The sequence below is a fragment of the Oryza brachyantha genome, chromosome 8, assembly GCF_000231095.2.
Source record: "Oryza brachyantha chromosome 8, ObraRS2, whole genome shotgun sequence".
Classification (NCBI taxonomy): Eukaryota; Viridiplantae; Streptophyta; class Magnoliopsida; order Poales; family Poaceae; genus Oryza; species Oryza brachyantha.
In genome coordinates, this window is record NC_023170.2 from 6,374,782 (window position 1) to 6,400,646 (window position 25,865).

General features: G+C 41.2%; 2 protein-coding genes and 1 long non-coding RNA gene across 3 annotated transcripts; 2 read left to right on the forward strand and 1 right to left on the reverse strand.

Annotated features, from left to right (window-relative positions):
* Positions 1 to 1,488: 1,488 nt before the first annotated feature.
* On the forward strand, positions 1,489 to 6,757 carry LOC102712100 (alpha-soluble NSF attachment protein 2). Its single transcript, XM_006659206.3, has 9 exons — positions 1,489 to 1,748; positions 2,652 to 2,701; positions 2,799 to 2,871; positions 3,882 to 3,961; positions 4,107 to 4,258; positions 5,512 to 5,671; positions 5,745 to 5,792; positions 5,962 to 6,042; positions 6,377 to 6,757. Exons 1-9 carry the CDS (start codon positions 1,604 to 1,606, stop codon positions 6,455 to 6,457), a joined length of 870 nt encoding a protein of 289 aa, XP_006659269.1. The 5' UTR covers positions 1,489 to 1,603; the 3' UTR covers positions 6,458 to 6,757.
* Positions 6,758 to 9,276: 2,519 nt separating this feature from the next.
* On the reverse strand, positions 9,277 to 12,766 carry LOC102710324 (WD repeat-containing protein 76). Its single transcript, XM_006659947.3, has 4 exons — positions 12,064 to 12,766; positions 11,245 to 11,648; positions 9,981 to 10,079; positions 9,277 to 9,898 (listed from the first exon to the last, which is right to left on the reverse strand). Exons 1-4 carry the CDS (start codon positions 12,697 to 12,699, stop codon positions 9,667 to 9,669), a joined length of 1,371 nt encoding a protein of 456 aa, XP_006660010.3. The 5' UTR covers positions 12,700 to 12,766; the 3' UTR covers positions 9,277 to 9,666.
* Positions 12,767 to 14,430: 1,664 nt separating this feature from the next.
* LOC121055228 lies at positions 14,431 to 15,987 on the forward strand. The gene is made up of 4 exons (XR_005812381.1): positions 14,431 to 14,741; positions 15,126 to 15,218; positions 15,592 to 15,652; positions 15,728 to 15,987. It is a non-coding gene; the product is annotated as an uncharacterized LOC121055228 (long non-coding RNA).
* Positions 15,988 to 25,865: the final 9,878 nt, after the last annotated feature.

Sequence of the window (25,865 nt, forward strand, 5' to 3'; positions counted from 1 at the left end):
TATTTATTTTGTGTTGCATCGGCTCATGAGGATTACACGTAAATTGGATTTAGCCGATCGCAGCAAAGCATTCATCTTTTATTTAATTACTCAAGTCTATTTCTATCAAGTTTCCAGCCGATCCGTGCTTTCAACAGCCGATTGTCTCGTCTATCGGCTCAACGCTGCTACATCAACGTCCGATCGGCTGGATATTTTGTTACTTATCGGCTCGATAGCCGATCAGCTTGTTTTACTGCTTATCTGGTCAGTTGCAGGATCAAACTGACTGGTACACCCGTACACCTTCCAAGAATTTAGGTCCTGCACTGGAGCGGTATTAGAATGACTCCCAAGCCTTCGTGTGTGATATGTCATCGGGTCAACTTTTGACGTCAACAAAGTCTTAGTGGAGAAGAGTTCCCATACCAAGTCAGTTTGGAACTTCACGAGATTCCCACCTATCTCCCCAATATGGTGGTGATTACATCCAGTTGTACCTTTGAGCACACTTACTAAGAAGCGGCTTACCGAATCAAGGCTTTGGGAGAAACACGATGTGGATCTTCGCAACATGGCATACCACTATTATCCCACTCACGGACACATCGATACTGTTAGCACTTTCCGCTCAACCCTCGTAGAACAGGATACTACTTCTGGAAGGATGTGCACGGTGGAATAGGGTTGGAATACTCAGACTTGCCTAATTTCCCACCAGAGCTAGAGTCTGAGTCCGACGGAGGAAATTCGTCTCGTTAGTCACCCCGTATATTACCAATCTAGATCGCCGACAGAAAGATTATCTATTTTTTTACAACTATCTAATAGATAGTACAAATGATGAAATTAACTATTATAAATATAAAAATACATTTTAGAAAGATGAGATATTATGCTTTTGTACAGAATCTTTTTTCTAAAAATATACCATTATGCTATAGCTATTTGTAAAATGTGTGCGTAAAAATTGAGAAAAAATCTAGCATAATTTGATGGAATAATAGCACACAACTAAACTAGCCTCATCTTTTCGTTTTTGTTCGTGCTTATAAGTCAAGATTTGAATTTTCAATCTTAAATTCAAAATTAATTTTGATTTTTTAATTATAGCTTATTTTGTACATTTACTTTTTAAATTGATAAGAATACATATATAAAAATTATCTTTTGTTTATAAATATATTCTTTAACCTATTTCACCAGAAGGCCAAACGGGAGCCGATCGATTTCACAGCCAAGTACGTAGCAGTACACCTGGATCTCTGACGCGTCGATCCCTTGGACTCTTCTTATCTCACCAGTTGGTTGCTTCGCCGCGTCGACCTCCTCCTGCTCGATCCGCCACGTGGACGCCCCCCCGCATCCCCTGTGTCCCCACCTGTCACCCGCACAAAACCCCGACCGCCCACTGGGCCCCACACGGGCCGACCCCGACCCCGACCCGGCCCAACAAACCGGAGCACGATCTCACACGACACGACACGACACCGCGCAGCGCAGCGCAGCGCATCCCATCCTCCTCTCCGCTTCTCCCATCCCAAATCTGCTCGCGAATCTCCTCCTCCTCCTCCTCGTCGGCGTCGTCGTCAGCTCGCCGCCGGGAGTAGGACGGCGGAGGGAGATGGGGGACCACGAGGCGCGCGGGGACGACTTCGAGAAGAAGGCGGAGAAGAAGCTCTCCGGGTGGGGGATCTTCGGCTCCAAGTACGAGGACGCCGCCGACCTCTTCGACAAGGGGGCCAACTCCTTCAAGCTCGCCAAGAACTGTGAGTACTCTCCCTCCTCCGCCCCGCGCGCGCTGCGCTGTCCCCCGATCGATCGGAAGAGGGGGTTTGTTTGTTTGTTCGTTTTTTTTTTCCTGTGAGATCTGCGGATCAATTGGGCGATTGGGGTTGTCGCCGCACGCTCGGCTAGGTTCGGCATGATCCCGATTGGGGGAGTTAGGACGGCGTCTTTGGCTGCGGATCTGGCAACGTGCAGCGTAATCCGGCGCTATCGTTAGATGCGATGCGAGAGGCCTGTGTTTGGATTAGTACAGGTGCGATTTCCATTTTGTAATTGCAAAGGATGCCTGGGTTTGCCAGCGGATCTATTGGATTTAATCCCAAAATACACACGGATGAATGATGCCATCTCGTGGGTTATTATTGTTAAAGAACTCTTTGTCTACGATGCAAGATGAACTGAAAAGCTACCTATTAAAATCATTCCATGAATCAATTGACATATATGTAACTGATGTATGTAGTCCTGTGTTACTATTTCAAACCGATTGTTCAATTGTTTTATTATCCATTGTGTGTGCTGGTTCGACTTAAGGCTCTTCCATGGGATGCACCTCAAACTAATCGTAACACTTTGGCGGTGTGTAAACCAAATACATGTTTTTTGTATGTCTTAATGTGCATTGTTGGACGCTAGTTGCTGTCTGGTCTAATATGATAGATATACTGTCATTATTATAGCACATTATGACTCTTCCAGTGCTTACATTTAATTTGCACCATACCAGTTTGTTCTTTTAGCATTTGTTTGTCTTTTATTAGCATGGTATATGCAAGCATTTCTTTCACTATATATTGCTGTAAGATGTTCTAGTTACCACTTCTGACTATGACAGAACACTCCCTTATTCTCGGAACAATTGTGACCATTTTCTTTTACTGCAGGGAGCAGAGCTGCACAAGTGTACATCAAGATTGCTAACTGCCATTTGAAGGTTGAATTTTATTCTGTTTTGTCAGTTTGTCATCTTGATTAATCATAAAATTGCAATGGAATACGATACTTATGGTGCTTGTTGGTTCTCTGAACAGGGTGACAGTAAGCATGAAGCTGCATCAGCCTATGTGGAGGCGGCAAATTGCTATAAGAAGTTCTCTCCTCAGGGTATTCTCTACGGTTTAAAGCACGGACACGTCATTAATTTCCCAATTACATATCTCCCAGTCCCACACAATTGCACATTGCTAAATAAATTTTGTTAGATTAAAGTTGCATTTGATGTACAACTGTTACTTCTATTTCATATACAACTTTAACGATTAACCTACACTTTTATCATAATCTGGACCTACCTCAATCAATGGGAATATATCTACTCCCCCCCCCCCCCCCCAATTCACTCCTAATTTATAGGTCTTGAGAGTGAATGTAGTGGCATCATTTAGTATTCTTTATATAAGATACTAGATTTGAAACAGTAAGTTGCACAGTTTCTCTACATTCATTTGAGTATGAAACATGGGGTTCACCGTTCACTCGTGTTACTTATTCCGGTCTGATAATGGCTGTTCCCTTTCAACCTTTGTCAGCACTATAATTTCACTTCCATATTCTTAATGACAAGTAAAATTTTCGTTGAATTTAAATGTGTGGAATGGAGATTTATTTGTTGCATTCTGATCTGACTCAAAACATGTAGTCTACTTTCCATGGTTCTAAATGGGTGATTATTTGTGATGATATAGCAAAAATTGGATTTTTTTGGGCTATAAACCATTGCATATTGGCTCTTGAGACATATTGAATCCTTGCTATGCCCCTTAAAACAAGAAGATTATAGGATGAGAAGTTGAGTAAGCATCAGCACATATTATTTGAATTTAAATTTTAATGTAGTGAGAATGTGTTTGTTTTGAAGGACTACAGCATGGAACATACACATTGATTATTTTTATTGAGCATATATTGCTTCTCTAACTTTAAGTCCTTTAAATATTTTAAAATAGTGAAATTCAAAAGTACAATTTCATTGCAGTTGCATATACTTGGGCACTTGGCCATCTATGCTTAGTCTTTCCATGATATTGATTTATGTTATTTCCCCCGGTAAAAAGATGTTTACCTCAGAATAGTTAGTTAACTACCTTTATTAACATTGGATCAATTCTATGCAGAGGCTGCACAAGCGCTAAACCAGGCTGTTAATCTTTTCTTGGAAATTGGTAGATTGAACATGGCAGCAAGATACAGCAAGGTGAATTATCATTTCATTTTCTATGCAAAAGTATTGTTATCTTAATGATTAGTATGCCTGATTGATGACTTGTTTGAGAACTTTTTTTTTTAAAAATAAATTGGAGGGTCATGCTGATGGTGGTGTTAACTTTGTGCATATTCAGGACATTGGTGAGATATATCAGCAAGAGCAAGACTTAGAGAAGGCTTCAGATTACCTGGAAAGAGCGGCTGATCTTTTTGACAGTGAGGGTCAATCATCTCAATCAAACAGTATCAAGCAGAAAGTTGCAGAAATTGCTGCTCAGTTGGAACAGTAAGACCATCTTAATTAAATTCATAGTAATTTTCTGATTGTATTGTACTATTCTGCTGATCTATTACATGAGGATTTCTAAACTCCATACAATTTAATATGATAAACAAAGTGGGCTGCCAAAGTTGATATGAATGCTTTACTATATCTTAATGAAGTTGTACCATGCCCCTGCCTTTTCTTCTACTTTAACATCAAATTAACAGCTAGTTTATGACTTCTACATTAGTCTTGTGTTATGTGACAGCATTTATTATTTATTGGCATGTTTAATATTTTCTTATATCTCAATTTTTTTTTAATATTTTGATTATTGTATTGATATGGTGGTAGTTGCTGAATACTGTGTTTTGACATCCGAGTCATGCCAAAGATTAAGGTTGAATTATATGCAAAATATCCAGTCAAAGGGGAAGACCACATTTATCCTTTGAGAACTGGGAATTGGTTTATGCTGCTTTGTGGACAGAAGACACTGTTATCTCACCTTGAGTTTAGCCCTTAATAAGTTTGATCCCCTTACATATTGAGTTTTGCCCCTAATAAACATGATTGAATATATTTTGTTGCATGCAACCTGCTAAGTGATCTTATGCATAAATCACTTGATGCTAAATAAAACAACTAATATTTGGCAAGCTAGGCCAGCTCTTGTTGGTATTGTCATGTGTGGCAGTTTCAATGTGACAAGGGCTCAATACATATTCTTGGCTGATTGGAAGCAGATTAGGATAGTATATGAGACATGGTTTCTGGGATCTGTTATGAGAGGAGCCTTACTCTTAGATATTGAGTCAAATTATAATCTGTTTTTATTTTGAGCTAGCAAGAAATAGATCTACCCTCAGTACCATTCAAATTGCAACTCACAGCACCAACTTGCCCGTGATAATCTTCTGATATTATCCTCACTGAACACATTCCATTTATAGAACCACATTCCATTTATGGCACATAATTAGGTGGCGTAACTTTCTGTACGTCATGCTGAAAACTACATATCATAAAGCTTGATTTCCTTGTTACTAATCTGAGCTTAATCCCACTAATGGACTGGTGCAAGATCTACCCAAATCTCTGTATGTTGTACTTTGTAGTTCTTTTTTCCTTTTTTATGGTTCTTCTGTGGTACATTGCCAACTTGTGTTCTTAACGTGTCTGGGCAAATTAGCACCATGACATAATTAACATGATGCAAGTATCTTTTTGTTTTGACTCTTGAGATGTCACTCAATTCATATTTCAATTTTCAGATACCCGAAGGCAACTGAGATATTTGAAGCTATTGCTCGCCAATCAATCAACAACAATCTTCTTAAATACAGTGTGAGAGGTATTCTCCTCAATGCAGGCATTTGCCAGCTATGTAGAGGTGATGCTGTTGCTATCACAAATTCAATGGAGCGATATCAGGTGTGCACTGTTCTGTCCAAATCATAGTGCTATGTATCAGTCATATTACTAAAGATGTTTACCTATTTTGCAGGACATTGACCCGACATTCTCAGGGACACGCGAATATAAGCTTTTATCTGTATGATACAGTTCTCTTTGCACGTCTAATTTCATTCCTTGTATTCATTGCATGCCACTCTTTAATAGTAACATTTTTCCACTAGTGATCATGAAATTTTAAGTCAGATATAGTAAACGTAGCTATATTATTTGAAGGAGCTTCTGGGGTCTGAATATTTTCCCTGCAGGATCTTGCTGCAGCTATCGATGAAGGAGATGTTGCCAAGTTCACTGATGCCATCAAGGAATTTGACAGCATGACACGTCTGGTATGTTCATTTAGAAAACCGAAGTGTAGTTTTTACTCTTATATGTCTGGTGGATGACTTATCTATAACATCGAAGTCCAATTAGCCCATATTATATAATCATATAAAAATAAGCAACATAAACCTTGCTTACTAGGCTCAAACTACACAACTTATGTTTGGATATGAAGCCATGTTTAATGATAATTATTTATTACTTCCACAGTAAGTTTGCATAAATACCTTCACTGATTCCTGTTGGCATTGTTATTTCCAATAGTGCTTTCAGAAGTGACCATTATAAATGAGATTTGCATATTTTTTTTATGTAGTCTCACCTATACAATCTCTTCAGGACCCCTGGAAAACAACCCTCCTCCTCAGGGCAAAGAATGAGCTGAAGAAAAAGGAGGATGACGAGGACGATCTAACCTAAGTTTTGTTGTAAAAACCTTTCATGCTTAAATATGGTTTGCCTCCTTTTCATACTGGAGGCTCCATGTTCCATATAACGAGCATAATGAGAGGAATCGTTGGTCCTGTTGTATAGAACTTTGAGCTTTCATGTTGGATGCTTGGTTGCCCTGGTTCTTTTCTGGCCCCCACTTGATTTGCCGTCAGTATTTAAACTAGTACCCTACGTGTGTTGCTGATACCTTGTATAACATGTTTGTTTCACATGCTTTCGTCATGATATTTATTCATGCACTTTATATACCAAACTAAGTTGAATTCATGGAACCATGAAGGCATCACGTACTACGTTCTTTATTACTTGTTATTTTCTGTTTATTATTTCTTTACTAGCGTTTTGGATATTGGCATTAATCTCCATTTCATATGTCCCATCATTACATTTTCTAACTTTATATTTGTAAAAATTATTAAAAATATAGTGACCCATGCAGCGGTACTGAATATAAGAAATGATGTTTCATCATGATATTTTTAATACCTTTTGAGCATGTCAAATTCTATTGACAGTTTAAGTTTTTGAAGATTGATTGCACGTTTTTTTACAACGTCATCTGTTTAATAAGTTAATGACGCTCAAACGGCGTTGCATGCATGTTTCAGAACTGTCAGAGCTGCTTTGATGAATCTGAAATTTGAACTTAAGTAGTACACTGTACACGAGGGAGATTAGCGATGAAAACAGTCGGAAAACTACCCCACATGAAAGTATTGACAGAGGCGAAAACGATATTAGTATCGTTGGAATTTTGAAAACGGAACTATCACAACGAAAATATATTTATATCGGTTGGTAAGCAGAAATATATGTCGAAAACAACGATATATGTTATATATTCAACGTAAAGATAGGTGTATAATAATAACACCATACTCATATCATATTAGTTATAGGAGCAAGTATAATAGTAGACTAAGTTGTCCTCAATAAGCTGATGTGGAGAAAAAAGGTAATAAAAAAAGATGGGAGTTAGCTCTCATGCAAGAGCTAGCTATACATTAACTCTAAGAAAAATGTATTAAATGCAAAGGTAAGAGAAAGAGATAGGAGATAAAAATTATAGCCAACCTTATATCCAATCTATTTTATGTATTGACTATAATATAAGCTTATAGCTATTAAGTTAGCTTTACTATTAAACTTGCTTTAGTAAGAGTTTTTTATAGTTAGTGAGTTAGATGGGTTGTGTTGTGCCTGTGAGACATGGCCAGGATAGGGTTTTTGTGGGCTTTTGAAAATTTTATAATAATTTTTGAAAATTTCTGGTTCAATACAGAATTCCAGTAAAACAGGCAGAAAAAATATATTAATATTACCGTTTTCGAATAACTTTACTGTTCTATTTTTATTTTCGAGAATTTCTGTTACGGACTTAAACGGTCGAGAGAGAGAGCGGGGGAAAGACAGCCGGTCAGTATTTTCTGTAGCATTTTTAATCTAAGGGAGATCTTTGATTAATCGGAAATTTTGTAGACGAGGGAGATAGTCAGAGGGAGATATCAGATTATCTCAAATCAAGCTCCTACCCATGCGAAATTTGAGTGACATTGTGCTGCTAACAATAAATGGCTTAAGACTTATCGCTACCAATACATCTTATAAGTTATTGTCTTAAACTCGTTGCTGCATGACCATCTTATATTCCTCTTATTTTCTATTGGGGTGCACTTTATAGTCTATGCACGCATACATTTTATTGCTTTTTAAGGAATTCACTTATTTTATTTTAAGTTAATATAGAAAACATGCTATAGGAATGTGTTTTATAATGAAACTATCTTCAAAATTCAAGCGATCGTGATCCCTCCATGGAAGAAATATGCATATTATTTAGTATTTTTTTTCTCAAATACGTTAACAACCTATTGATAGAAATAAAATTAATTACATGAACATATGAATTTAACTTTTTGATAGGTTCAAATTTTCGGCTAGATGAAAAGGATGGCAGTTCATGATTAGGGTTAGGGATTGTTCTTCTCCTTGGATTATTCTTCCTCTTTCCAAGATTGCATGAGCTGTCGCATTTCCATTGTTCGATGCCACGTAACCAACAAGGTCCCCACTATCCGAAGATCTCATTATTGTCGTGATATGCTATTGCTATATACTCCCTCCATCCTAAAATAAATCAATCTTTCGTTTTTTATCTATTATAATGTTTGATTCTCCGTCTTATTTAAAAAAAATATGATTAATATTTTTATTTTTCTTAAATGATAAATTATAAATAGTATTTTAAGTGTGACTAATTTTTCTAAATTTCTTGATTTTTTTAAATAAAACAGAAGTCAAACGCTGGACATAAGAGTATAGAGTAGCCCACTCTAACATAAGCACACCACTAGTGTAAATATATATTTTGTTTCAAAGTTCTCCATAAATCTTTACTAAATGATAAGGATTTATTTATAAAATAGGTTTTACTAAAATGGTAAATCATAAAATTATATATAGACAACCTTATCTATCTGTTTCTAAGAAACTTTTTTTTACCTCCCATTTCTCTTTTATCCTTCTTCCGGTACCTTCCTATCTAAATGATTTTTTTTGCAACCATCCAATGATTAAGATCAGTTCACCCTTTTTGTCGCCTAGTGTATCCGAGGGCTAAAATTTATCAAATGATGTGAGACATTGTGGTTGCATTTTGGGAAAGAACTTTCACTTGAGTAGATTTAATTTATGGATTTGTTCTAGGAGAGTCAAAACATATTTTTTTTTTCATGGTTCTAGTTTGCTTATAGGGAAAAAGGGAACAAACTAATGATGTTCAGCAGTATTTCGCTTCTGTATTGTTAAACAACAATGAAATCATTGACACCAACTTTGAAGGAACAATACGTACTATACTATCACTATATCCATAGCTTCCAATCGTACCAAGCCAACTTTCTCTAGAGGGATACATGAAAAAGCTCGAAGAGCTTCAAAAGGCAGAATAAGTCGCAAACATACAGTAACTACTGCTAAATATATTTCATTATGAGGGCATGAAGCAAGACTTAGGTGTTGCAACTGTCAAAATCAACACCTTACCAAGCTGAGCCAAAAGCCCAAAACAACCAGCCACTGGAGGTCACAACTCACAAGAGATCATGCTGCTTCATGCTATGCTCCAAGTAACACCTTGCCAACAGAATCAACCAACCACTGGAGATCATGTTGCTTCATACTCTGGTCCAAAGGAACACCTTCCCACCGGAGCTTGCACAAGCAAGATGGCCAACCTTATATGGGTGCGCAGAGAACCGGCATGGGATGGCCGTCATGTGTTCGCTCTCCAGACATGCTTTCTTCGTGGCTGAGAGGCTGCGGTCATTCAGATCAACTGAGATAATGTCTATTGCCCGCCCCATGTTTCCAATAAACAGGTCAGTGTCATTCCAGCCCCAGATCGCCCTGCAACATTGGTTTAACACGGCAGTCAGAAAAATTCCTTAGATGTGGATTACAAACTACAGCGACAGAAGAGATGCCATACTTGAATGTAGAAAGCCATCTCCCGGTCTTGTTATTATGCTTCATTATGTCCGAGTTGTCAAAGTTATCCACACTAAAAATTCGGACAGTATCATCAAGGCTGCATACGATAAGAATAGAGTTATTTCTGGCCACACAGGCCTAACAAAACACAGTGTTTGGTGCTCACTTGGAAGGAGTCAAAATTCTTGTAGAAACTTTGGGTGGGCTATATTAAAATGAAGATTGTTATAATTACCCGCCTTTTATCAAGTTGCATAAAACACTCTTTGTTCAAATCGTATTATTTGCTTTCCTACTCTCTATTTAGATAATACATTCTCTAAAAGAACAATTTCAGCCAAAGCCTCAACTTCACAAGTTGTTTTTTAAACTTCATGAACTAATTCTAATTGAACAAAGCTATATCACTTACAATTGAGTTTAGCTACATTATCTGTAAATACATGTAGCCCATTCAACATTCACTATAGCTGCAATCCCCTGTCTAGTAAGTACAAAAGGATTGCATTTTTAGCGACTGCTATACAGAGCTACTAGAATATTTTTCACCATGCAACATATGTTAATATGTAAAAGGAGTACCTTATTGAGTTGATTGTAAATTGTACAGGATATTATGACTGAAATGAGTGCCTTAAGTTACCAAAAATCAAAAGTTGGTAACAATGACAATTATTCCTAGTATTGCATTGCATGAAACAAATCTACCATAACCTTGTTAGTGATTTGTGGCAAAACATCTAAAAAAAGGTTGTGCTAAAAGATGACAGTAGTACCCAAATATTATCTCCGTTTCAGCAGATTATAAGATGTTTTGACATATATGCTGGTTCAAAAATGAACCTAAGGAAAACCAGAGCATCTTATAACCAGAAATGGGGAGGGAGTATGTTTTAAGCATGAAGCTAAGTACTACTTGCAATAACATAGTAATAAGTGCACAGACAATTAAGTTAAAGGTGCCAAAATAAATTGAATCCAACAGGGCATATATTAGAAGCAACGACACCAACTAGACATATTTTGCCACCTAAAATTAAAGCAATATCACATAAGATGGTTGCATCACATGATAATGTGCAGAACGATTTAATGGTAACTCTTATTATCCGTTGGATTTATTTATGATATAATGTTATTAAAGAAACATATCTCTTTTTTCAATCATCAAAGATATCCTTTATACCAAAAACAGAACAGCATATACATTAAGGCAACTGAAGACGTGTAGGAATCAGGAAATAGCCAAGGAGAAGGATCACCTTGTAGTTGCAACCATGCGGCCACTAGGTGAAAAATAAGCCGACTGAACAGATCTCCCATGTTCAAGGACCTTCAAGCTCTCTGCTTCCTTCTCTTTCATGGTTCTCAAATCCCAAATACGAGCAGTTCCATCAGTTGAACTCGTGGCAAGCATGGATGTGTTCTCTGGATGAAAATCAATCGAGTTGATTCTATTATCATGTGAATTCCATGTGACTGACACCTTACCCATCCTCTCATCAAAAAGTTTCAGATCATTTCCTTCACCAAAATATAGGCAGCTGGGGCTATTTGGCGCTTGACAAAGTGAGAAAATAGGATAGTCAGTCAGATGAATCATATTAAAGTTCTCTTTCTCAACGTCCATCAGACAAATTTCACCCCCATAGCTACAGCTGTAAATCTGCAACACACACATAAATCACGGAAAATCAATAAAAATAATGGTCGAACACAGGTTACTGCCAAGTAAACTACTTTATAGTTTATACTGCAAAGTGCAAACACACAGATATATATATAGAAATTGTTATCACATCTTCTTATCACAAGGTTGTCAACATTACAAACACCAGATGTGGGATGAATCCAACTTTATTTAATCCATTGGCACATGAACAGATAGCTGTACCCAATATATGTTATGTAAACTTCGTTGCAAGTTTCTAAGTGAACAGCAGTGCGGTTTACTCTATGAAATCCGTATTGGTTTAATCGCCCAATCGAATACTATTTCAGTTACACAAAATCATATAAGAAAATGTTCAATTTCTCTACAAACATAAGCAGTTCAGCAGCAGACAAATAGAAAGCATCACCTTCTGCGGCATAGCTGGGTGAGCGACGATTGCGCCCACAGGGCCCCTGTGAGGCAAATACTCAAACACCCCGTCTGCACCGTCGCCATCCTCATCCACGTCCCAGAACCCAACATTCCCGAGCTTGTTCCCCGCCGCCACCACGGTCCGGTCCACCAGCGGCAGTATCCGCACCGACAGTATCCTGTCCGGCACCACCCTCCTCACGTGCGAGGGCCGCAGCACCAGCTCCGCCCCGGCATCGAAGCCGTCGTCGCGGACGGGAGGCGACCCAGGCGAGGCCGCCGCGAGGATGGCGGACGCGAGGGAGGAGGAGAACCGGGTGCTGCGCGGCGCCGCCGGAGGAGACGCGGGCGCTTGAGCGGGCGGGGAGGCGGCGGAGGAGGAGCCGGAGGGAGGGAGGCCCCTGGTGCGGAGGGAGCGGCGGAGGACGACGGGGCTGCCCGGCGCGGCGGCGGCGGGGCTCGCGCGGGGCTGCTGCTTCTTGGGGCGCTTCGAGGAGGAGGAGGACTGGATGGCGGCGGAGAGGTCGGCGGCCTTGCGGCGGAGGGAGGCGAGGATGGCGTCGTTGCGCCGGATGTTCTCCTCCCGGCGGCGCTCGTAGTCGGTGAGGGCGGCCTCCGGCGGCGACGCCATTGTCGAGGGAAGTGATTCTTGTGGAAGCTTTTGCTGGGAAAGGGGACGCGTGGATTGGGAGAGGGAGGCGGTTTGCTTTTGGCGACGGAATGGCGGGAAGTTTTGCGGCGAGGCGAGAGGATGGCGGGAAAGGGAGGTCCGATGGTGGCTAGTACAGATGACCGAAGGCCGAGGCCCGAGGGCCTAGCCCACGACACTGCCATTTGGCTCGGCCCAAGTTGGCATGACACGATTAGTGTTGGTCCAGTGCTGGCCTGGCTAGACAGGTGGATCATGTCTGAGCCGATGCCTGGGAACGGTAGGCCGCCCCAGCATGAGAGCAAGGAAGAAAAATAGTTAAGGGATCTAAAATAGACTTAATTCAACTATATAATACATAACCCAAAGGTGCATAACCCAAAGACAAGAGGGATGTATAATAGATTTATTCTAGCCACATAAGACATGACTCAAAGAGATGAGGTAGGAAAAATAAACTTATTCCATGGAAAAGTATGATGGGTTGTTGTGCCTTCGGGCCGACCCATGCCCTCGAGTCTTATTGCGTCGTGCTTGAGCCGTTTGTGTAACCTTTGGGCGGACACGACCCAACCCAACATGTAGGTCGAGCCGTGCCGGCCCGTCAACTGGTCTTGGTCCACTACTAGAAAACTCATTTTCAGCGTTGTAAGAGTTTGATTTTCGCAGGCGGGCATAACCTTCATAGCCAAAACCCCGCCGACAAAAAATATACCTGGGATGGAGGGGGCGGTCCGCCTGCGAAAATAGATCTTTGCAGGCATGCCATAAGCGTCGCCGCCTGCGATGATTGATCTTCTCAGGCGGCAGGCGTCGTTCGCCTGTGAAGATCGATTTTCGCAGGCGCCGCTTATATGGCCCGTCTGCAAAGATGCCCCTACATAGTCTTCTTTCTCCCCGAGCCAAGTTCATTCTCCCCGAAGTTTCTCTCTCCTAAAGTGACTTAAATATAGGGGGTTTTGAACTTCAAATCTTCGGGGGATGTTTCTACGAAGCTTAGATCTATTTCCACACTAGGTATGTAAATTTCAAGCTTATAGACCTTAATTTGTGATGGATTTATGCTTGCAAATTGTGAAGGAAAAGCTCCATGTTTTTAATTTACTTTCTTTTGATATATTGATGTTAGATGTATGTGTAATACTTGATGTCTCTTGTTGCAATGGTTTAATGTGGTAACATAAATTCTCATCTTTTTTATTTTGCTATCACATCCATATCCACCTCCTGGTTCTAGATCTTGTCATATAAATATGAGAGAGAATAAAATTTTAATGCCTATTTATTTGGTGCAATCAAATAATAATTATATTAGTTTGTAATATGTTGATGATATGATTTTGTTAGATTTTCCTAATATACTAATTTGGCATGTCTGTGTAAAAAAAATTTAAAGTAATAATATTAAGGTTTGTATATTTATACGTACAACTACTATTTTTATTACAATTATGTAGACATTTTCAAATTACAAAAATAAACTAAAAAATTTTTGAAATAAATAATTTACATCTGTAACAATCTTTGCGGATGGACCGTTTGTGAAGATAGTTGTGTCGTGTAGAGATTACATCTTTGCATGCGGACGGACCGCTTGCGAAGATAGTAAAAAACGGTCTTGGCAGGTGGGCGGTCCGCCTGTGAAAATGATCTTAACAGGCGGTCCGCCTGTGAAAATGATCTTAACAGGCGGACCGCCTGCCTACAAAGATAGTTTCCCTATATAAGGACCCGCCCGCGGCGCCGTCAGGCTGCCAATTTTTTCGTCACCGCACGCCGTCCTCCGCCGCAGCCTGCCTGCGCCGTCGCCCTCCGACCGTCGTCCTCCGCCGCCATCCTCCTCGCACGCCGACCTTCGACCTCCGGCCGCCGCCACCGGCCCATCCACCGCTACCGGCCTCCACCGCGTGCGACTAGGGGGAGGAGGAGGCGGCGGCATCGTCGGGCTGAGGGGAGGAGGCGGCGGCAGTGGTGTCGGGCTGGGGAGGGATCCCGACTTCGACACGCTGGCCGTGATTGGCGAGGTAGGTGCCTTCTCTTCGCCTCAAGAGAATTTAGGCTCAATATGGGGAAAAATCATGGTATATGTATCCAAGCTATGAGTTATATATAAGGATGAGAAGGGATTTCTTAACATTTGTACTATCAGTTTTTGGTATGCTTCACTCTTAATTATATCTAATTCATGCAGTCAGTCTGTGAAACTTCAAAAGAAAATATAGTTCAACTTAAAACTCTGAATGCAATGCACTTAGTTCTGTGAAACTTTCCAAACTAGATTGTTCAAGTGTATGTTCTTAAATTATTACTTGCTAGCACTTACCACTGTTATTGATCTTAAGCAACAGAACGAACTTATTTTTAGCGAGTTGGAAGATTGATTGCTCTTTGTTGCTTGTTGTGTCTAGAGTGGGATCAATGCGATTAATGATAGTTAAAAGCGTACAGTCCTAATGCTGGGACTCTGGAGCTGACAAAGGCTATCTGCAATAAGCTCCAAGGTATGTGGATGAATTTTTTGTTTGCAGTCTTGTCGCCCTGGTTCAGAAGAGGTTTAGCTTTGTTTACTAATATAAATGTGCAGAGGAAAACGAGATGTCTCAGATGTTTTCAAGTAATATTTGTCACTTCAATTCCATTCAGTTCTTTTGTTCCCTTCAAATCATTTTACCTTTTGTAAACCAATGGTATGTACAAGAATGTTGGCCTCAGCACCATTCGTTTATTTTCGCTGCCTTAAAATCATTTTTACCAAATAAGTAAACCAGCTATTGATACCAGTGCACTGGTCATTTTTCACTTTATCATTTGTAATCCTGCAAATCTTGAACATTTCCCACCTGACACACACTCTAATGACATTTGATTTTTCAGGCCACATACCAACATCATAAAAAAAATCAGAGCTGCACAGGGTGTTAAGATATCGGCATAGGTGAGTCCAATATCTTTCCTTTTTCTTTGTGTTCCACACTTTTGCCGCACCATCTTAATGGTCTCTTTCTTTCAGGGACCGGTCTTCAACATGCAATTGCAGGGACTGCTCTTTATGTGTCAAAGCATGATGATGATCTGGACAGACTAAATATGTTGTGATGAAAGAGATGACTACGGTTAGACATCAGATTTATTAGAGTGGTCAACGTGTCTATGTACAAGCATGTACCCTTGTGTCGTTGGAAGCGAATAGTCAGCTAAGGCGAAGAAAAGGAAGGGCGAGAGAAGCGTGAATAAAAAGGATAAAGGGTTCCATGTTGTTACACATGTATTTGAAGTAATAATGTACAAAAATATTGTAATATATATATATATATACATATATATATACATATATATATATATATATATATATATATATATATTGGCAACATTTTTGAGTTATGCAAAATATGTAAATTTCTCAGTACCAAATGCTTGATAATCTTCAAATATATGTACATAATAATCTACATGCAAGAATTTCTATTAACGGGCAAATTATTATTAAATATCAAAAATTTCTACCTATCTTCGCAGGCGGTAGTTTTCTATTTTCACAGGCGGACCAGACTAGCTAACGCCCGCATGCGAAAATTATCTTTGCAGGCGGGTGGCCGCTCCGCCTGCGAAGATCGGCGATCTTCACAATCCTTTGCGTACAGGCGGACGGCCGCCCCGCCTGTGAAGATCATTTTCGGCCGCTTGCGATAATGCTTTTCCCAGTAGTGGTCCAGGCCTGGTCGTGCCCAAGTTGTGTCAGGTCGGGTGGCCCATTTTGTCTTTCTATAGTATCCGGTGGCAATTGCATAAGCTAAAGAAATCACAAAAACCACATGAAAAATACTAAGTGCTCTCAAACACACCAATTTTATAAGATTTTCACACAAACCATTTAATTTATCTAAAGTTCCGGTAAAATTCATCCAAACCAAAAAGACCCTAACGAGAGCGTGAAGTTCAGCAAATTATCCTATCTGACCCCTCTTTCCGATGATTTGTTGTCAACTAGTAATGGAGAAGGGGTGAGGGCTTCTCCACGTGCTAGTAGCCTAATACAGTTGAGTTTAGGTTAAATTCGTAACTAGGGTTTATCTCATTTTTGGGTTTCTTCGGTGAAGCTTCCATGGTGACTCATGAAGGTGAAAGCCTTGGGTGCCTCCTCAATTAACCAGATATTTGCATTGGTGGACGGATATACATTGAAGGTGAATAAACTTGGGGCAGTTGACTCTATCTCCATAGCGACGAGCATTGGGAGTGATGGATATAGTGTGCCCAGCTCCTGCTTGTTGGTCGCTCACTAGACCTCGAAACATTCATCGGCAAGAACCTGAATAGGCAGACCTAATGTAGCTGGCTTGATCCCCCAACCCTAGGTTCTCATGGTAGGAGATTGAAGCATCTAGGCCCCCGTTGTTAATTTTGGTAATTAATGACAAGCGCTAATTGTGAACTAACCATTACACTTGAGACATGTGTTTCAGTTTAGATTCACTCATAAGTGCTCATGAATGATTATTGACGTATTAAATTTGATGGCGCAAAGCAAATTGGAAGGAGTTGGTAAATCTAGCGTTTTAATTTTAAATTGATCGAGGTGAAGGGACGATCAAATTTTTCGTAGTTCATCTTTAGCTTTGCCATACTATTAAGAGGGGTAATGACCTAGCAAAGAGATGATTTTAATTACCACATTAGGTCATTTGCATAAACACTTGAAACATATTTTATTTCTTGCAAAACTCACTGAAGTCGGCCAGACCAAGGTCGGTCAGACTGACAGTCGTAGGGCGGTGTGACCGCCGGCCACAGTCCGGTCTAACCGGCCATATTATGGCGGTCTAACCGGCCTGTTCAGTGGGTCTGCCCGCAGGCTGCTGGGCGGTCTGACCGCCCCCCTGGAGGCCGATTTTTGGCCTCTCGGGGTGGCCCATACAGAGCCGACGGAGCCGCAGTCGATCAGCTCGAGCTGATGGCGGTCTGACCAAGCTGAGGTCGGTCTGACCGGCTGCTCAACGTCGGTCTGACCGGCCAGGCCCCTGACATCACCTGTCAGAGCTCCAACGGCTAGTTTTCTAGCCGTTGCACAGTAGCACGGTCTGACCGGCCACATACCTCCGGTCAGACCGGCGGCACACAGAATTGGGGCATTTTGACCCCAACGGCTAGATTTTGTTGGTGGGGGTATAAATACCCCCACCAGTAGCAAGGGAGCTCTCTTGGCTGCCATTTCAATTGCTTATATCCCTTGCATCTTTCACACACTCATTTGAGCTTAGGGTTCATCCATTTAGTGTGTTTGAGGGAGTTCTAGCCAAGAATCCAGTGCATTGCTTCATTGTAGAGCTAGTGTGGCACTTGATCATCTCCACGCCGGGTCATCGCTTGTTACTCTTGGAGGTTGCCGCCTCCTAGACGGCTTGTGGAGGAGTTGCCCGGTGATCTCTCCGAGAAGTTGTGGAAAAGACCCGGCGCCGGCATGTGAGTGGCTCGCTGTTTGCCATCTCTAGAGTGGAGGAAGAACAACCCTAGTGATCGAGGCTTGGGTAGTCCTCTCCTTGGGCCGGCTCCCACTTTGCTCACCCCTTGACGAAGGGGGAGTGCGGTGGCTTTGTGGTTGAGCGGTGGAGTTGGGCTCGCCTCAACGGGGAGTAGGAAACCGGCGAGTTTCCGAACCTCGGTGAAAAATTGCTTGTCTCATTGCCTTTTTGCTCATCACTTTTACATTTGTGCAATTTACATTCCTAGAGATATACTTGTGATCATTTCACCCTAGGATTGCAAACTAGACTTAGGAGGTGTTATTTACTTTCCTAGTGATACTATTGAGCCACTATCACCCTAGGATCGCAAAACTTAACTTAGTTGCTTGTGTAGTCTTGCTCTCCATCAAACCTAGCATCTTAGGTTAGTTTTGTTTAGAGGTGATTTATTTTTAATCACCTATTCACCCCCCTCTAGTCGACATCTTGATCTTACAAGTGGTATCAGAGCTTGGTCTCTCGTGTTTAGGCTTTACCGCCTAGAGAGAAAACATGTCGGAAGAGATTCACAATGTTGGTAGGGCTCCTATGTTTAATGGTACAAATTATTCCACTTGGAAAATTAAAATGTCTACTTACCTTAAGGCTATGATTGATAGTATTTAGAAGGTTGTAGATGAAGGATGTGTCATGCCACTTGACTCCACGGCACCCACTCAACTTGAGTTACATAGTGCAAGTTACAATGCTCAAGTAATGAATGCATTGTTCAATTCCTTGAGCCAAGAAAAGTTTGATAGGATAAGCAATATTGAGACCGCTCATGAGATTTGGGTCAAGTTGAGTGAAATTCATGAGAGTACAAGTGAATACAAGGATGCCAAGCTTCACTTTCTCAAGGTCCAATATGAGACATTCACCATGTTACCTCATGAAAGTGTGAATGACATGTATGGAAGACTCAATGTCATTGTGAATGATCTCAAGGGGCTAGGAGCAACTTACACCGATCTTGAAATTGCCCAAAAGATGCTTAGAGCCTTGCCAGAGAAGTATGAGACACTTGTCACCATGCTCATCAACTCCGACATGTCAAGAATGACTCCCGCAAGCCTTTTGGGGAAGATCAACACCAATGACATGTACAAGTTGAAGAAGAAGGAGATGGAGGAAGCCTCACCATCAAAAAAGTGCATTGCTCTTCAAGCCGAAGTTGAAGACAAGGGCAAAAGCAAGGAAAATGAAGCTCATGATGACTTGAAAGGAGAAATTGTTCTTTTGGCTAGAAGATTCAATGACTTCTTGGGAAGAAGAAAAGAAAAGGGAAGAGGCTCCAACTCAAATAGAAGAAGAAATAGAAGACCAAACAAGACTCTCTCAAACTTGAGGTGCTTTGAGTGTGGTGAGAAGGGACACTTTGCTTCCAAGTGTCCTTCCAAGGATGAGGATGGAGACAAGTCATACAAGAAGAAGAGTGGAGGTTACAAGCTCATGAAGAAGCTCAAGATGGAAGGAAGAAAAATTGAGGCATTCATTGGGCAATGGGACTCAAATGAGGAGAGTACAACCTCATCCTGGTCCGATGAAGAAGAAGTTGATGATGATGCAAGCTCCAAGAAAAGGAAGATGGCCGTCGTTGCTATCAAGGAGGCTCCATCACTCTTCGCTCCTCTTTGTCTCATGGCAAAGAACTCGTCTAAGGTATCATCCTTTAGTGATAGTGAAAGTGATGATGATTGTGATGATGTTTCCTATGATGAGCTTGTGAGTATGTTTGAGGAACTCCATGCTTATAGTGAAAAGGAGATAGTCAAATTCAAGGCTCTAAAGAAGGATCATGCTTCTTTGAAAGTCTTGTATGAGGAGCTAAAGACTTCACATGAGAAACTAACCATTTCTCATGAGAAGCTTAAGGAAGCTCATGACAATCTCCTTTCCACTACACAACATGGAGCACTTATTGATGTCGGCATATCTTGTGATTTGCTTGATGATAGTACTACTTGTCATATTGCTCATGTTGCATCATCTAGTATTTCCACCTCTTGTGATGATCTTATGGATGTGCCTAGCTCTAGCTCTAGTTCTTGTGTGTCCACTCATGATACCTCACTTCTCATTGAGAACAATGAGCTCAAAGAGCAAGTGGCCAAGCTCAATAAGAGTTTGGAAAGATGCTTTAAGGGCAAGAACACTCTTGACAAAATTTTGAGTGAACAACGGTGTATCCTTAACAAGTAGGGACTTGGATTCATTCCAAAGAAGGGAAAGAAACCTTCTCACCATGTCACTCGCTTTGTTAAGAGCAATGGCAAGTATTGCACTAAGTGTCATGAGGTTGGGCATTTGGTGAATAATTGCCATGGTGGCAAGCCTCCTAAGCCATACTTGTTTGACTCACACTATATGCTTAGGAAGACTTATGATGGTAGAATTGTTGCCAAGTATGTTGGTTCCCCTATACTTGGTGGTAAAAAGAATACCATTTGGGTGCCTAACTCTTTGATCTCTAACCTCTAAGGACCCAACAAAGTTTGGGTACCTAAAAGAGTTTGATCTTCTTTTGAAGGTGAACTACCACCACCGGTCGGAGCCATTGGGTGCTTGATAGTGGATGCACTCAACACATGACCGGTGATAGGGCAATGTTCACCACATTTGAAGTGGGAGGAAAAGAAAAGGAGAAAGTGACATTTGGAGACAATAACAAAGAAAAGGTAATTGGTTTAGGTAAAATTGCTATCTCAAATGACTTGTCTATCCAAAATGTCTCTCTTGTTGAGTCTCTCAATTTTAACTTGCTCTCGGTTGCTCAAATTTGTGATCTTGGCTTGTCATGTAACTTCTTTCCTCATGAGGTTGTTGTTTCAAGTCTTCATGACAAGTCTTGTGTCTTTAAGGGTTTTAGATATGGAAATCTTTACTTGGTTGATTTCTCTTCTAGTGAAGCAAGCTTGAAAACTTGTTTGATTGCAAAAACTTCATTGGTTTGGCTTTGGCATAGGAGACTAGCCCATGTTAATATGAATCAATTGAGTAAACTTTCAAAACGTGATCTAGTTGTGGGCTTGAAAGATGTGAAGTTTGAGAAGGATAAGCTTTGTAGTGCTTGTCAAGCCGGCAAGCAAGTTGCATGTTCTCATCCTTCTAAAAGTGTCATGTCCACATCTAGACCATTGGAGCTCTTACACATGGATTTGTTTGGCCCAACAACCTATAGGAGCATTGGTGGAAATAGTCATTGTCTTGTGATTGTTGATGACTATTCTCGATATACTTGGGTATTCTTTTTGCATGACAAGTCCATTGTTGCCGACCTTTTCAAGAAATTTGCAAAAAGGGCTCAAAATGAATTTAATTGCTCTCTTGTGAAAATTAGAAGTGACAATGGGTCCGAGTTTAAAAACACCAATATTGAGGACTATTGTGATGATCTTGGTATTAAGCACGAATTTTCCGCCACTTACTCACCTCAACAAAATAGTGTAGTAGAAAGGACAAATTGTACATTAATTGAAATGGCAAGAACTATGCTCGATGAATATGATGTTTCCGACTCCTTTTGGGCGGAAGCCATAAACACCGCTTGCCATGCAACAAATAGGCTTTATTTGCATCGTCTTTTGAAAAAGACTTCCTATAAGCTAATTGTTGGGAGAAAGCCAAATGTTGCCTATTTTTGTGTTTTTGGTTGCAAGTGTTATATTTATCGAAAGGGTGTTAGACTAAACAAATTCGAAAGTCGGTGTGACGAAGGTTTTCTTTTAGGATATGCCTCAAATAGCAAGGCATACCGGGTCTACAACAAAAGTAAAGGTATAGTAGAAGAAATCGCCGATGTTCAATTTGATGAGACTAATGGCTCCTAAGAGGGGCACGAGAATTTGGATGATGTAGGTGATGAAGGCTTGATGAAAGCTATAAAGAACATGTCTATTGGTGACATCAAGCCTAATGAAGTGGAAGACAAGCTATCCACCTCTAATCAAAATGAGCCATCTACTTCCGCTACGCCAAGTCAAGCTCATGATGAAGTGGAGGAGGAAAATGCACAAGATCCACTCATGCCACCAAGAATACACACATCTCTTTCCAAGGATCACCCAATTGATCAAGTTTTGGGTGATATTAGTAAAGGTATTCAAACTCGATCTCGTGTTGCTTCTATTTGTGAACATTACTCGTTTGTCTCTTGTCTTGAGCCAAAACATGTAGATGAAGCTCTTCGCGATTCGGATTGGATAAATGCCATGCAAGAAGAGCTCAACAACTTCACAAGAAACAAAGTGTGGACTTTGGTTGAAAGGCCTAAAGACCACAATGTCATTGGGACAAAGTGGGTCTTTAGAAACAAATAAGATGAAAATGGGTTGGTGGTAAGAAACAAAGCAAGATTGGTGGCACAAGGCTTCACACAAGTTGAAGGTTTGGATTTTGGTGAAACCTTTGCCCCCGTAGCTAGACTTAAAGCTATTCGCATTCTTCTTGCTTTTGCATCATGTTTTGATATAAAATTATTTCAAATGGATATGAAAAGTGCATTTCTTAATGGTGAAATTGCTGAGCTTGTTTTTGTTGAACAACCTCCCGGTTTTGAAGACCCTAAAAATCCTAACCATGTTTATAAACTCTCAAAGGCTCTCTATGGACTAAAACAAGCTCCTAGAGCTTGGTATGAAAGATTGAGAGACTTTATTTTGTCAAAGGATTTTAAAATTGGAAAGGTTGACACCACCCTCTTCACAAAAATCATTGATGATGATTTCTTTGTATGTCAAATTTATGTGGATGCTATCATATTCGGTTCTACTAATGAGGTGTATTGCAAGGAATTTGGTGATATGATGTCTAGGGAGTTTGAGATGTCCATGATTAGAGAGTTGAGCTTTTTTCTTGGACTACAAATCAAGCAACTCAAGGAAAGGACGTTTGTGAGCCAAACCAAGTACATCAAGGATCTACTCAAGAGGTTTGGCTTGGAGGATGCAAAGCCAATCAAGACTCCCATGGCGACAAATGAACATCTCGACCTTGATGAGGGAGGTAAACCGGTAGACTTAAAGCTTTATCGTTCTATGATTGGTAGTTTGCTTTACCTTACCGCATCAAGGTCGGATATCATGTTTAGTGTTTGCATGTGTGCACGGTTTCAAGCCGCTCCTAAGGAGTGTCACTTAGTGGCCGTGAAAAGAATTCTAAGATATTTAAAGCATTCCTCAACTATTGACTTGTGGTACCCAAAAGGTGCTAAGTTTAAGCTTGTTGGCTGTTCCAACTCGGATTATGCCGGTTGCAAAGTGGATAGAAAGAGTACGTCCGGTAGTTGCCAAATGCTTGGTAAATCTCTTGTGTCATGGACTATCTCTCTCAGTTCTATGAAGATGGAGCGTGGTACACACATGGGAAGGTTGCAGGTTTAAGAACCATTCCCAGTGTGGTCAACAGGATTGTGAGGACTACCATCCTTTCTCGCCTTGGAAACAATGATGACATCAAAGGGGTGGCCTGGCATGTCATTGATGCTATTATTCAGGGCCGTCAGTTTGATGTTGTGACTCTCATGATACAAGAAATTGCTATCTCCAAGGGCACATTTACTCAGGGAATATACTATGCACCCTATATCATGAGGTTGATTCAAGACAAGCTTGGGGCTGCAAGGGGTAACTTAAAGCCTCACAAGCAATACAAGCCACACCTTCAGCTGTCTACTCTTAGGGGTGCTAGAGTGAGGCAATTCACTCAAGGAGCAAGTTCAAGTCAAGCTCCGCCTCCTCCACCACCTCCTCAAGGGTTTGCTCCTCATGACTTCTTCAATCTCCAATATGCATACTTTGGCATGCCTCCAAATGACTACTTCAACCCACTGCTAGGGGCTCTCAATACCCTTAGCGATAACTTTGCCCGCTTGCACACTGGACAAGAGGCTGTGCATGAGGATGTGAGTGGGCTTAGAGCAAATGTTGGCTCTCTGAACTCTTCTATGGACAGGCTGCATTCTCAAGTTGGCACTCTTGATCGTCGCGTGCAGCTCTTAGAGAGTTCTCAGGCCTTTGTCTACCATCGTCGCCATGATTCATCCCGTCCATCCACTTCGACGCGTCCTCCTTCTCCTCCACCAGAGTGATGCTTTTTGGTCCTTGATGCCAAAAGGGAGAGAAAAATCTAGGCTTTTATCGTTGGTTCATGGGACTAGATGTAGTGAGGTTAGCTACCTCTATCTATTAGGATAAGTGGTTGGGCTATATTATATATGGGTATTGGCTATTACTCTATCTTGTGTGTTCGTTTTCGTTTTGTTGAACTATTTGTCTCGTTGGACCCCTTGTGGTCTTGTAATAGCCTATGTCACTTTGTTAGACCTCTTTGGATGGACTTTATCGCTTTTGGTTAATTGGCTATTATTGTGAACTTGTGCTGTGATGGATGGTGGATGTGAGATTGATATATGTGTGACCATCTTTTGCTCTTGATATCTCTATTTGTTATTCGTGTTTATTGTGCACTTGTTAAGGGGGAGCCTTATCACAATATGTTTATATTTTCTATGTTTAATTTGTGGTGTTTGTCATCAATTACCAAAAAGGGGGAGATTGAAGCATCTAGGCCCCCGTTGTTAATTTTGGTATTTAATCACAAGCGCTAATTGTGAACTAATCATTACACTTGAGATATGTGTTTCAGTTTAGATTCACTCATAAGTGCTCATGGATGATTATTGACGTATTAAATTTGATGGCGCAAAGCAAATTGGAAGGAGTTGGTAAATCTAGCGTTTTAATTTTAAATTGATCGAGGTGAAGGGGCGATCAAATTTTTCCTAGTTCATCTTTAGCTTTGCCGTACTATTAAGAGGGATAATGACCTAGCAAATAGATGATTTTAATTGCCACATCAAGTCATTTGCATAAACACTTGAAACATATTTTCTTTCTTGAAAAACTCACTGGAGTCGGCCAAACCAAGGTCGGTCAGACCGACAGTCGTAGGACGGTTTGACTGCCGGCCACAGTCCGGTCTGACTGGCCATGTCATGGCGGTCTAACCGGCCTGTTCAGTGGGTCTGACCGCAGGCTGCTGGGCGGTCTGACTGCCCCCCTAGAGGCCGATTTTTGGCCCCTCGGGGTGGCCGATACAGAGCCGATGGAGCCGCAGTCGATCAGATCGAGCTGATGGCGGTCTGACCAAGCTGAGGTCGGTCTGACCGGCTGCTCAACGTCGGTCTGACCAGCCAGGCCCCTGACATCACCTGTCAGAGCTCCAACGGCTAGTTTTCTAGCCGTTGCACAGTAGCACGGTCTGACCGGCCACATAGTGTGTTTGAGGGAGTTCTAGCCAAGAATCAAGTGCATTGCTTCATTGTAGAGCTAGTGTGGCACTTGATCATCTCCACGTCGGGTTATCGCTTTTTACTCTTGGAGGTTGCCGCCTCCTAGACGGCTTGTGGAGGAGTTGCCCGGTGATCTCTCCAAGAAGTTGTGGAAAAGACCCGGCGCCGGCTTGTGAGTGGCTCGGTGTTCGCCATCTCCGGAGTGGAGAAAGAACAACACTAGTGATCGAGGCTTGGGTAATCCTCTCCTTGGGCCGGCTCCCACTTTGCTCACCCCTTGATGAAGGAGGAGTGTGGTGGCTTTGTGGTTGAGCGATGGAGTTGGGCTCGCCTCAACGGGGAGTAGGAAATCGGCG

What these genes read in the sequence shown, in the direction of transcription:
- LOC102712100 (XM_006659206.3), top strand. Translation starts at nt 1,604, where the DNA reads ATGGGGGACCACGAGGCGCGCGGGGACGACTTCGAGAAGAAGGCGGAG. An exon ending in CTTCAAGCTCGCCAAGAACT is followed by an intron (nt 1,749 to 2,651) that starts GTGAGTACTCTC and finishes CTTTTACTGCAG; the next exon opens with GGAGCAGAGCTGCACAAGTG. An exon ending in ATTCAATGGAGCGATATCAG is followed by an intron (nt 5,672 to 5,744) that starts GTGTGCACTGTT and finishes CCTATTTTGCAG; the next exon opens with GACATTGACCCGACATTCTC.
- LOC102710324 (XM_006659947.3), bottom strand. Translation starts at nt 12,699, where the DNA reads ATGGCGTCGCCGCCGGAGGCCGCCCTCACCGACTACGAGCGCCGCCGG. An exon ending in ACCCAGCTATGCCGCAGAAG is followed by an intron (nt 11,649 to 12,063) that starts GTGATGCTTTCT and finishes TGTGTGTTGCAG; the next exon opens with ATTTACAGCTGTAGCTATGG. An exon ending in CGCATGGTTGCAACTACAAG is followed by an intron (nt 10,080 to 11,244) that starts GTGATCCTTCTC and finishes TATCGTATGCAG; the next exon opens with CCTTGATGATACTGTCCGAA.